Source organism: Ptychodera flava, unplaced genomic scaffold (assembly GCF_041260155.1).
Source record: "Ptychodera flava strain L36383 unplaced genomic scaffold, AS_Pfla_20210202 Scaffold_106__1_contigs__length_256847_pilon, whole genome shotgun sequence".
Classification (NCBI taxonomy): domain Eukaryota; kingdom Metazoa; phylum Hemichordata; class Enteropneusta; family Ptychoderidae; genus Ptychodera; species Ptychodera flava.
This window is the reverse complement of record NW_027248288.1, coordinates 61,807-74,678: the sequence shown is the minus strand read 5'-3', so window position 1 is coordinate 74,678 and position 12,872 is coordinate 61,807. Positions and strand designations below refer to the sequence as shown.

The window sequence follows — 12,872 nt, the reverse complement described above, 5'->3', positions numbered from 1 at the left end:
TTTTAGAAGGGAGACATTTATTCTAATCTTTTATGAGGAAATTTAAGCAAACTACAAAGCAATGTGGGCCTACTATAGACTTACTGCCAAGAATAGAAAGCAAAATAAATCGGGAAGTAAATTGAAATGATCGAATTATCTCCAAAAAGAAAACTTCTCTTAAATGGTCTACAGCTTAAAAGTGATGTTGTTAAATCTTATCGGCATAGCATGCGTCGATATAAATCAACCCAAGGCGGTAATTTTTGAATGAGTATTCTTGCCGTAAACCTGTAATGTAAATTTAAGAAGACTGATATTAGTTCACTTTATTCAAGAAGAAATTCGTTTTTAAAAAATCCTATTTGAATAATGACGTATCTCGTGGAGTAAATTTAGAAAATGTATTATTACAAATGTTGAGTAATACCTTTTGAACGTATGAACTTTATTTATTTCCCAGTTTTCGTTCACACTGCTCAACGAGATCGACGAGTGGAGGCCTCCCAATTGCTTCAGTACGTCCTTCAGCAGCTTGAAATCCTCTTGGAAGTAACCCTTTTCTTCCAGCCTGATTAGAATATGAGCGAAACTTTTCAATTCTTCTAACTCCCTCTTAGTAAGTTGTCTTCCCAATAACATCCTCACTTGGTCTTCCTCTCTGAGACTCAGCTGACCTTCAAGATCATGATATAGCTTCTTGCGCACATCTATTTGTGAGGCATCTGTACTTCTGTGATAAAAGCAAAAGATGAAGACTCCATGATGTAAATTCTTAGGTCAATGGTACTTTAGTTATTTTTGCTAATGTCATAGTAGTAGAAAACAATTTGATGCGTTGTTGTAAATGTACTATGGTACTAGAATAACTAACAATTTAGTAGAGTACGGTTACAACTCTGTGGCTAGCATTTGAAACATTGATTTAATGTTTAACAATGAAAAATTAATGATTCAGATTAAAATTCTCGCCACCTGAAATAATTTTGGCTTGTGCTTGGAGGGGGGCCAAACTGCATAATATTGAAGTGCTTTGTGGGTAAAAGTAGACTTCTCAACACAGCTTGAGTTTGAAGTTTTGTGATCTCATAACTACTTTTAAAACAATGGTAATCGCTGACATGGCAAAGGCATGTTTGTTTATGAAACAAGCTAAACTCATTCATCTTTTCTCTGTTTTAACATCAATTCTTGCGAAAAAACAACTTTACTTTTGTTGCTTCCGTGTTTGACATTAAGAAATGTGGAAATATATGAAAATATGGTTGACAACCGGAGATTTTATTGACTCACTTAATTAGGAAGATCGTTTTTAAGATACAAAGAAAGACTTGAAATTCGTTTAATTATTTTCCACATCAAGCACATTTTTATCATAACTCTATTAGTGCAATTGACTGTAGGACACTTGATTTGACCTAACTAAAGAAATCCTGTCATTTTGTGAGGATATTACATATACATTTACCTTGACTGTCCGCTATGGGCCGAGTCATCTGAAAATAGAAATTAAACTCGATACAGTTTGAAGATAGATCTTTCATATAATAGAGCAAATCCCAATCATGTGAGAAAGTATATCAAGTCGTACAACGGGAACCATCAACATTACAATTCAGGCAATTTAAAAAACATTAATCATATCTATGGTTTATATATGGTATACAGTTTAATGTCATATCTCTTGCATATTAAAATTCAGCGCAATATTTTATACTAGCCGTAAAGTTTCGTAACAGCCAATATGACTTACCTTCATCATTCAAAAAGCGTTTGACTTTGTCTTTTTCTTTAACATCTTCAGCTCTAACTGCTGTCAGAATTTCACGAATTAATTGCTTCCGTTCATTTCGTTTAAAATGACTCAGTATTAGTTGAGCCATGTCGTCTGCATATTTAACTTCATCCACGATCCCGCCAGGAACATCATTATCTTTCAAGAAGCCCTTAGCGCGGTTGAATTGGGCTCCAGTTAATTCAAGAAATATGTCTGCGATAGTTGCCCGGTCTGTCATGATCTTTGATGATAGCAATCAAGTGTTCACTAGTATGGGCTGTTGTTATACCTGCAGCAGGAAAAAAAGTTGTTTCTAGTTAAAGCATGAGATAAATAGACTAATTTGAGTTCGAATGTACATCTGCCAAAATACTACACAGAAGTAGATACAATTTATGTTCGTGAATCTCTTTGTACTCCTGATATCTGCTTGACTGTATGCATGTTTGTATAGAGTGGATAGATAGATGGACAACTGGACGGTTGATCATTTCTTCTAACTACTCTCCGGTTCATTTTCGAATAAACCTAAAAACTTTCTCGACACTGAATGCATTATACAGTTAAAATTCACCGATGCGCAGCCTCAGTGAAGATAGAAATGATCAACGGCCAATGTTTAATTACCTAGCAGCATGAAAATAATAATCATAAAAGATAGTTTTACTCTCCAGTGTTTCTTTGTTTTTATGTTTTTTTCCAGGTAAATCTCATTCATCGATAAAATGCCATGCTTTTTTCTGGCTTCCTAAGGTAAACCTTGGAATGTATTCCAAACGGATTCTTTACTTCGCAGTGACCTTGAGAATGTTCTGGACTAATTAAACTCAGGTCATGAGTGTGGGGGAAAATGAACAATGTACAACAACAAAACGTTGACTACATGGACTGATGACCCAGTGGTCATGACGTAGTAGAAGTTATGCATTTGGCCATACTGATAGGTAGTTTAGGGACTGGACGTAAATTAGCAGAGGGGAGGGCCGGGGGATTTGGGGGAGGGTCACAAATTTTTGAGCCTCTGTTTGGGGGAGGGTCACAGTTTTTGAGCTCCTCTAAGGGGGAGGGTCACAAATTTTTTGGCTTGTTGTCGGTGCACTAAAGGTAGAAAGCAAATTGTTTGTATAGACAATTATGCTCACATGACATTACTTGCACACTGCCTCTTACTTTCTATTAAGTGCTCATTCCCAACTCTCTGTGTATCTCTTCCCCACCATTATCTTAAATAGGATTGTCTCTCTTGTTGCTATTCTTATCGCCATTAAGTTTATAACAAATCCAATCTATTGTTCCGCAGCTAACCCGTGGCACTCTGGTTGCCCAGACACTGTACATGTAGTTTGTTTCGTTAATAAACATTGCACAGTGTTTATGCTAAGATTGGAGAACATTGGGAACCCTGGTAAAATTTCTGTTGTCCGCTAGTATGACTGCACTGATATACCAAGGCTAACCCTGGTAAAATGACCGGGGAACCCCGGTAACATTTACCTAGGTACCGCCCTTAACAAAAACACTGCTGGATATTACCACAATATCTTACATTGTTCCACTGATGTAGTCAATCTTGAACCTATAACTATTTGACAATATTATTTCTCATTCCACTTTTTGTTGATCCATAACCCTCTCTTTCATAAGCCATTTCCCTTAAAGTTTAAGGGCAACCTCCACCCTGCATCAGTCACCTTTTAGGTACATGAATTTTAGTTTTTAGAGATACTATTGTTTGAAATTAAGAGCAAGCTTTGGTGTGATAATTAATAATTTTGATTCCAGAAAAGTGATTTTAGTATACTTAAATATTTAGGTACAGTCATCTGATTGGTATGGCTACTTGTGGCATTTTTCAAGTTTATATTGGCTTTACCACGTGGGTACTATCTTTGGAATGGATAGTGTTCATTTGTGTTGTGAAGGCAGGATATATGATTATTTAATTTAATGTGGGTAATTTATACAGTGAATCAGCCATGTTGATCACGTATTCAGATTGAACTTGATTAAATATGGTGATATCCCAATGTCATTTCAGAATATGGAGACTTGATTGGTCATGAAATAGTGTTGGCCACCTCTGTGTCAAATCAGGATCAGTCTTTCCTCTATTATCTAGGCTGCTTTCTGTGATATGTTTAAAATGCAAAGAACGAGGCACAAGAATTGACAAAGTAATGTCACATAATTTCACACTATAGCATTCAATCCATGACCATACTTTGAATTGTGTGCTTAAATTATTGCTTGAATAGGCATAGCCTTTCTGTTGACCTTTCCCCGCAAACAGGGCAACATGACCAGAACTTCTCATTGCCTTATGGAAGACAATAGTACATTTTGTAAAACAGGATTTGATATGAGTGCAATGAGCACATGTGCAGGTATTTTCAGTTATGTGACTACACAGGTCTTTCAGGAATATTATAAAATCCAGTGAATAATGGGGTCATGCACACATGTAGTTCTATATCTGTACCAGGAACACATTTTAAACACACATTGTACTTTCCCATATTTCCTCCCCATGTAGACATTGAACTGCTCAATACATTGTACATGACCATATATCATTGTTATGGCGATCAGTGTCACATTGTGTTTCCAGTATTCCCTCAATTGTCAATGTGATACATTCCAAATTTTGAATTTTACTGATATTATGATAAATATTAAATTATAATTCCTTAGAAAAAATAGCAGGCACATGCATGTGCATTAATATAAAAAAACATTTGCAGAGCATTACTTATCACAATCACTCTTAATGGAGTATAAGTGTGCTCTATTCCATTATGAGCCAATTTGGGCATTCATTATTGGAATTATTGGACAGTCTGTTGAATCATAACATTCCACATCTGCAGTTCAAAGCCAAAGTGAAAGGGTACATATTTACTGCCTACTTGACATGATATATGCCATTGACTTGGTGTAGCAGTCTAAGCCCTACGAGAATGGTAAGAGTATTCAACTATTGGCTGCTTTGATTGCCTCCAACAACGGCATACTCATCACACAGGTGCAACCACAGTCGCAACGCGAAGGCCAGTATGCATCCGGTAGAGAGACAGGTCTTTTGGGTAAGTAGTCTTTGCGTAGCGACGGTGGTACACATATCCTCCTAGCGTAGGGCAATATTGCCGTTGTACCTCAATATTTCGACTGCTGTTTAGGTAGGACGTCAACTTGATCAAACCCTAAAATCTAAAAGCTTAAACTCGAAAAAAGGCAAACCCTTCAGTTTCGGAACTGCAGCTACATAAAGCAATATATGATACCACGGTACTACCAAAAGAGTGTGGTAGCTCCTAGCTTTGCATGGCAGGGCTGTGTGTTACCAGCGTTTATACGGCCTGTGGTAGGAGGCCGTATAACGCGCGCTGGTAACACACAGCCCTTCCATGCAGAGCTAGGTAGTTCCATAATGATACTGATACGCTCCTGCTTGGGAAAACAATACCGAGGCTTGTGAATTGCGATATCAACATCCTTCTGATCCTTAATATATTTTTCATAAGCCAGTAAGTCAATCATTAAAACATACAGACCTTTATTCCCGAAAATGATAGGCTAAAATGTACAGTGTACGTCCAGAGAACTTCTTGGTACAGCGCGAAACTTGTAAGCAAACTTGTATGTGTTGAAGGTCTTGTAATATTTTTAGAATTATGTTCACAGTCACACTTGGAAGTAGTGACAATTTAGTCAAGTTGTAAGAGAAACATATTTGTGAAAATCGTCATTAAATTAAGTACTTTCAATACTTAGACCTCAATCAATTTTGACAGTAAGGAAAAACGGACAGAAATAATTGAATGAAATTAATTACTCACATGACGAATCTCTGACTTAAAATGACGTTGAAATTACTGTCATTTTCCAGAATACACATGTACGTACCAAGCTTGCAGGTCAAGTGCAGAGGGTCAATTATGATGTGAAATAGGCTCAGAAGAAAGTTTTTAAATAGCTTTGAAACAAGCGGACTGCCAATCTTGTTTAGTGGTCATCTAGTACCAAGACTTTAACTTTTTCACATAATGCTATGCTTGGTGTCTACCTCCATGGTGTACAACATACCGGTACATGATTCGGCACTCACCAGAGGACTGCACTTTCATATTGGAAATATTTGTGACTTCACATGGCATGGTGGTGTAATCTTACATCCCTGTTCAGAAATGGCTAATATTATGATACTTTGGACAAAGCTATTTTTGTCAACATTTTACAGTAACATGTGAAATTTACTGTGACAGTTTTTGGTACATACCTTAAATTAAATTATTAAGTGACCACATGTTGTATCCATGCATGCATATGAGTTGAGCTGTGACAACCAGAGATTGCATTTAAGCCCATTTCAGTGAGCAGCAGAAAAGCATATATATTCAACGGAAATTAAAATGACCAAAATTTTGTCAAAAATGAGTGACTTTGTCCCTTTAATGGCCAATGAAAATGGCTAAATTCCATGTTTGCTGTTTTGTTAGTTTTGACTGTCAGTCACTGTAATTTGAAACAATGGTGTTAGTTTTATTGTTTACTTTGCAGGTCAGAGTTATATAAATTCATAAGATTTCAGAATTTTTCAGTATTAGCTGCTGTATTTAGTATGATGTGCTCTGTATTGATTCAGTTTGTCAGCCTAGCTTGATGACACTTGAGCAGTGGTGTCATTTTTTTGTGTGTCCAGTGAAGTCTAAAACTGTTTTTTGTGGTTTGTTCCACATTTACAAGTGTGCTGACAAAGTGGAAAAGGGGGTCACGTGACATGGGTCAAAAGACAGGACGTGCTTTGACATCGCTCTGAGAAACAAGTTGGTTTTTTTGAGGAAAATCTTGAAGTTTTTGCCATCAGAAGTTGTTAAATGGTTTTTCAAGATGGGTGTCGATACCATGAGCTGGAGAAGTCGGATAGGGAGATTCTCCCAACCAAAAATTGGCGAAATATCTCCACCTCACCATACAGCCGAACGAAGACGCCCTTGTCACAAGAATTGCTGTATAGAACATTGGTCTGCCTGATGGTATGTACCAACACTATTTGCGGTGCAGATTTGCTGGTTTCGGGGACGGATCTACTGGGTAAGCTACTTGACGAAGATTCGGTCGTATGCCACTCAGAAGACCAAAACCACTGTATGTTTAATTTTTCAACTAGAACTTTTCTTCCGATCGTTCTGGACCACGGTTACAGTTTCGCGCCATTTTTGAACAACAGTTTGCTGGACATATTGCAAGACGGACAAAATTACGTAACGTTTACCTGTACTGAGATGAAAGCTGTCTCTCAACCGTTTGTTGTGAGATTGCTTAAGCTATCTGGCGATGTAGAACTTAATCCAGGCCCAGAAAAAGAAATACTCGAAGCTATGGAATCTCTGAGATGTGATATTTTGACCGAAATGAAAAATACGCGCAAGGAAATACATGCCGAATTGCAAGAGCTGAAAAATTCGGAGGCTGAGCTGAGAAATTCATACGTTGACTTGGGCAATGACTTCAAAGAACTTCGAGCATCTGTCCATAAAATGGAAGATGGTGAATGATCTAAAAGAAAATCGACATTTTACAAATTTCGATTTTTCTGCTATTTCTGAGAGACTTCATGTGATTGTCGATCGCATTGACCAGCTTGACGATGATTCAGAGAGGTTGGAATCGTTTTCCAGAAGAGACAACGTCAGCTTATATGGCGTCCATGAATTTTCTTGCGAAACTTTCGACCAATGTAAGGAGACAGTCGTTGAGCTCTTAAACCAACATGTTGGAAAAAAGACATGGAACGACAGACAAGTTGTGACAGCCCACCGTGTAACAGTCAATTTGAAAGACAAACCATGTCCAATTGTTGTGACATTTCATGACTGAGACGACAAAATCCTGGTTCTGACCTCAAGGCAAAAGCTGAAAGAAGCTGACATTGGAATCGGAAACGATCTAACCAGACGGCAGAGGAAGACTTTGGCTGATTTGAGACGGCAGGGGAAAAAAACATATTATAAAAATGGAAAACTAGTTGTTACAAAGAGCCACACAAATGGAGATGAAAGACGAGCTTCGAACACTGCCAGTGCCAGCTCAACTTACACACAAGATCGCCCGCGCACTCGACTTCAACATCGGCGAGAACGCGACGGGTACACAGACTGAGGAACAGGCCGCGGCCCAAAGCAAGTTAATTTTTTTTATATGGAATGTTCAAGGACTGAAAAATAAGCTGTAATCTTTTGACTTTGCAAACTATGTTCTGGAATTCGATGTAGTGTCTTTCATAGAAACGTGGTCTGACAGTGACGATCAATTCCAAAATAATTTTCCAGGCTTTCAGATTTTTAATAGAAGTCGTGAAAAAATTTCAAGATTTGGTAGACATCCTGGAGGTGTTTTACACTGGTTAGAAATAATCTCACTCAATATGTTAAGCTCGTTAAATCCAAACTTCATGATTGTATTTTTCTTTTATTTAAGGGTTTTGTTTTGGTTTAGATAAAGATGTCCTTTTCTGTAGTGTATATATATCTCTCCACGTTACTCTACAGTTTATGAAAGTCTTTCATCTGGAAACGGTGTTGAACTATTTGAAAATGAATTGAATGTCATTCTTGCAAATTTACCAGAAGTGTATGTAATTATTGCTGGGAATTTGAATGCCCGCACAGGTGAAGAGTTAGATTACATAACAGATGACGACACAGATTTCACTTTAGATCCTTCACATTTGTACAACACCGACTGTTTCAACATGCCACGGGTGTCCAAAGACAAAGAGGTAAATGGTTACGGCGTTTTCTCTCTTTCACTATGTTGTTCATTTAACGTACATATCGTCAATGGCAGAGTTGGTGCAGATTCCAATCATGGCGAATTGACATGCATTGCTAACGCCGGTACCAGTGTAGTTGATTACGCAATTGTGTCATCGCATCTCTTCAAATTGTTTGTCTTCATTTGCAGTAGAGATTCGTTCAGAATCTGATCACCTTCCTATAACTTTTTGCTTAAATTCTCTGTACAGTTTTGACTTAACACGCAATAATGAAAGTGTAACTTTGAAAAAGTGTTTCTGGCTTACAGAAAAAGCAGCTTCTTTTAACAGCATTTTGCAATCAAATAATGTAAAGTCGACTTTCGATGAACTTGTTGCAGACTGTAATTCAGATGTATGTACTTTTGTTAGGAAGATAACTGATTCATTTATGTTTGCTGCTGAGAAATGTGACATGGTGAAAACGATTTCAAATACAGCAAACTATAGAAAGCAGCCTGTTTGGTTTGACAAACAATGTACTGAGTTAAAAAACAAAAAGTATCGTTTGCTAAGAACATTTAGGAAAACAATTAGTACAAATGATCTTCAAATATATAAAGAAGTTTGTAAAGATTTTAGAGTTTGTAGGGAGAAAAAACGGTTTACAATGATGATTTGAAAAGGAAATTGACCATTTTCTCTCTTTCTGATCAAAAAATGTTTTGGGCGTCATTGAGAAGGTTGACATCTATAAATTGTGTACGAATTAATGTTATGCTTAATAAATTTTATGATTACTTTAATAGACTTTTGGTACCCAATGAATCTGCTGAAGATGATTTTTCCATGTCTGATGAGTTGGAAAATTTTTTGAGCTCTGTAGATTTTTTTGACAATGAAACAGATGTTGGCTATGATATTTTAAATTCTCCTATCACAAATGATGAGATTGAGAGAGCAATATGTAAGATAAAAAGTGGGAAATCAGCTGGACCGGACGGTATCCTAGGAGAGTTTTTCAAATCAACGAGTCATTTTTTGATTCCATATTTAAATGTTCTTTTCAATAGACTTTTTGAGTCCGGAACCTTCCCTAGTGATTGGGCTAGAGCCATTATTATTCCACTTTACAAGAGTGGTTCTGTTGAGTGTCCTGAAAATTATAGGGGCATATCTTTACTCAGTATTTTCAGTAAAATCTTCACTTCGATTCTAAATACTCGTTTGACCTTCTGATCTGATGCGCTTTGGAAATTGATGAAGCACAGGTCGGGTTTCGTAGAGGCTATTCGACCATCGACAACATTTTCATTCTAAATTCTGTCATTGAAAAGTATATTTCTCGCAAACGTGGTAAATTTTACTGTGCTTTTGTCGATTTTTCCAAAGGCATTCGACACTGTGGAACGTCAAAGACTATGGTACATCCTTTTAAGAGGTGGAATCAAAGGGAAAATGTTTAAAATACTCCATGCCATGTATCAAGATGTCAAGTCATGTGTTCGTGTCAATAATCAACACACTGACTATTTCGCTTGTCCACTTGGTCTCGCCAAGGTTGTATGGTTAGTCCGTTTTTATTTTCATTTTTTATCAATGAATTAATCCGTGTAATTCATGACAGGGGACATCAGGGCATTCAATCTTCCCCGATATTGTAGAATTTTCTGTTTGTTATTTGCAGACGATGTTGTGCTCTTTTCGGATACTGTTATCGGCATACAACGCCTGTTAAATTCTTTGGAGTTGTACTGTAAAACTTTGAAATTAACAGTGAACATGACAAAGACAAAAATCATTGTATTTAAAAGTGGTGGTATTCTTTCTAAATACGAGAAATGGAATTTTAGCGGAGAAACGTGTCAAAGTTATATCGTATTACAAGTATTTAGGAGTAATATTTTCATGTAGACTAAAATGGTCTGTAGCTACAAAAACATTAGCACAACAAGCACTTAAATCCCTCATGGGTATCTGTAGAGTCACGAGAAAAAATGGAATGTTTCATTTTGATACTTTTTTCAGTATCTTTGATACCATTATTCTCCCTATTTTAACATATGGATCAGAAGTGTGGGTTTACAATATGTATACGAGTATTGAGAGAATCCATTATCATGCTTGTAGGATGTTCCTAGGAGTATCTAGTAATGCTCCGAATGTTGCTGTTCTGGGGGAGTGCGGGCGTTATCCATATATTTGCATACAGCAAAAAAGTGTATTAAATACTGGACAAAACTGATTAAAATGCCACAAATAGATACCCCAGAAAATGTTACAATATGCTTTACTATATTGAACAATCTGGTATTAGATCAAAACCAACTTGGGTAAGCCACATAAAAAAATTATTGTATATATGTAATTTACAAGATGTATGGGAAAGACAGGAAATTGAAGATATAAATAGGTTTATGGATACCTTTGTAAACAAGTTCAAAGAATATCTGCATATTAAGTGGTATAGTGAAGTTTGTTCGCTAGATAAGCTTTCCTTTTATAGAGAAATCAAATTTTCTCTTGAACCTGCAAACTATTTATTTTCTGTAACAGTTACCGCTCATATTCAATCACTTGCCAGGCTACGTTGTTCTTCACATTATCTACGCATTGAGACAGACCGTAAACATGGCATTGATAGAGAACAACGAGTTTGTTTACTATGTGACAGTAATGCAATTGAAAATGAGTACCACTTTCTTTTGATTTGTACACTTTTTGAAAGACTGAGACAGAAGTATATCCCAGCAATGTACTTAAATCCACCTTCAGAAAGAAATTTTATTCGACTTTTGACGACAGATGATGCAAATACTCTACAGTGTTTAGCTGTCTATGTATTTCATGCTATGAGATTGAGAAAAGAGTTGAATGATATGCAAAGCTTTTAAAGGAGTAGTATTGGATATCTTTTCCTGTCAGTTTTTGTACAGTTACAAATATTGCAAAGTATTTTGCGCCGATGGCCCAACACTACTGAAATAAAGACCTTGTAACAAAGTGGAAAATAGAGCATTTCATCAAACTTGTGCAGAAATCAAACAATGAATTAATGTAATCATAGAGTTTATCCTATGGTGTTCCCCAGAACAATCACCCATACCACACTGGAAACAAGAATACCAGTACTCCTTTATCTGGTGATTGGTTTACTAAGTTTAAACAGTGTAAGAGTTAAACATTATATTAAACCATTATCATAACAATCAAAATGCATATTGTGTCGGCAGAGAAATCAGGGGTTTTCCTTTTATTAAACGTACTGAAAACTCTGTAGCACAGAATTATCGAGATTTTTTCTACAAGATTAGTTTTACCAATGCTGGTCAAATGGGACTGACACCATGTCATTGAAAGTATTCTTAGGTAAGGCTGACATCCATATCTAGACGTGTTCCTGTCACAAGCAGAAGCAAATAAAAAAACTGCAGACATCCCTTGCTGGTATCCATCTATATTGCCCTGTGTTGTAAATCCCACCTCAATTTTGATCGATCAATTTTTAATATTCTATTTTTTGAAACTGGGGGAGGGTCACAAATTTTTCAGCCTTGCTTTGGGGGAGGGTCAAAAATTTTTGGTCAATCTCTTACGAAATCCCCCGCCCTCCCCCTGCTTATTTACGTCCAGTGCCTTAGTTGCATGTCTAGTTATTACAGTCGTATAGCTGTTCTCTCATGATACACTGTCGGCCAGGACCGTACTCTTCAGCAGCGTAGACGACATGAAAAGTGTTGGTCACAATAGGTACAATTTTTGATGCGTTCTTCGTTTGTTTAAGATAATTAAGCTGTACTTGTAATTAATTGCAATGCCCAGGGAGAACTTAATGCAGACAACAAAATTTTAATCATAATTAAAAATTACGTTTTAGAGTGTCACTGTCATAAGTCATGTTCGCTCATCCGTTTTATGTATATAAACATACCAACAAAGGTCATGCATACGCCTAGAAGTATGTAGTGCCGGTTGCAGTGAAAATATGATTCGGGCGTACGTGTACGTTGTTCCTTGTTAGCAATGAAAATATGCGGTCGATGTAGCTGCTTGTGATGTTCATGTAGCTACAGTCCCGACCAAGATCTGGCAATGTAGGTTATTCAATACCCTTTGAAGTTTCCATTTCAATCTGAACGGCATTGGCTTATAAATTTTCGTAGAAAGTAATCTCTTAACATCAACGTTTGCATAATCATACACGCTTAGTTTATTCAGAATAACATCTTTTCAGAACATCTGAGTGCCCATGCTCTAACACTCTGAGAAACCAGAACTCATTTATATGGCCAGCGGATTTGCTAGTGGCGAAATATAAGTAATTTTTGGTGAAAAAATAATGAAGTTTTTCGGTGTGAGTGT

The 12,872-nt window shown here is 36.7% G+C and overlaps 1 protein-coding gene across 1 annotated transcript; it reads right to left on the bottom strand.

Annotated features, from left to right (window-relative positions):
• Positions 1-2,055, bottom strand: LOC139126608 (uncharacterized). The gene is made up of 4 exons (XM_070692665.1): positions 1,733-2,055; positions 1,448-1,475; positions 410-712; positions 1-270 (listed from the first exon to the last, which is right to left on the bottom strand). Exons 1-4 carry the CDS (start codon positions 1,992-1,994, stop codon positions 198-200), a joined length of 666 nt encoding a protein of 221 aa, XP_070548766.1. The 5' UTR covers positions 1,995-2,055; the 3' UTR covers positions 1-197.
• Positions 2,056-12,872: the final 10,817 nt, after the last annotated feature.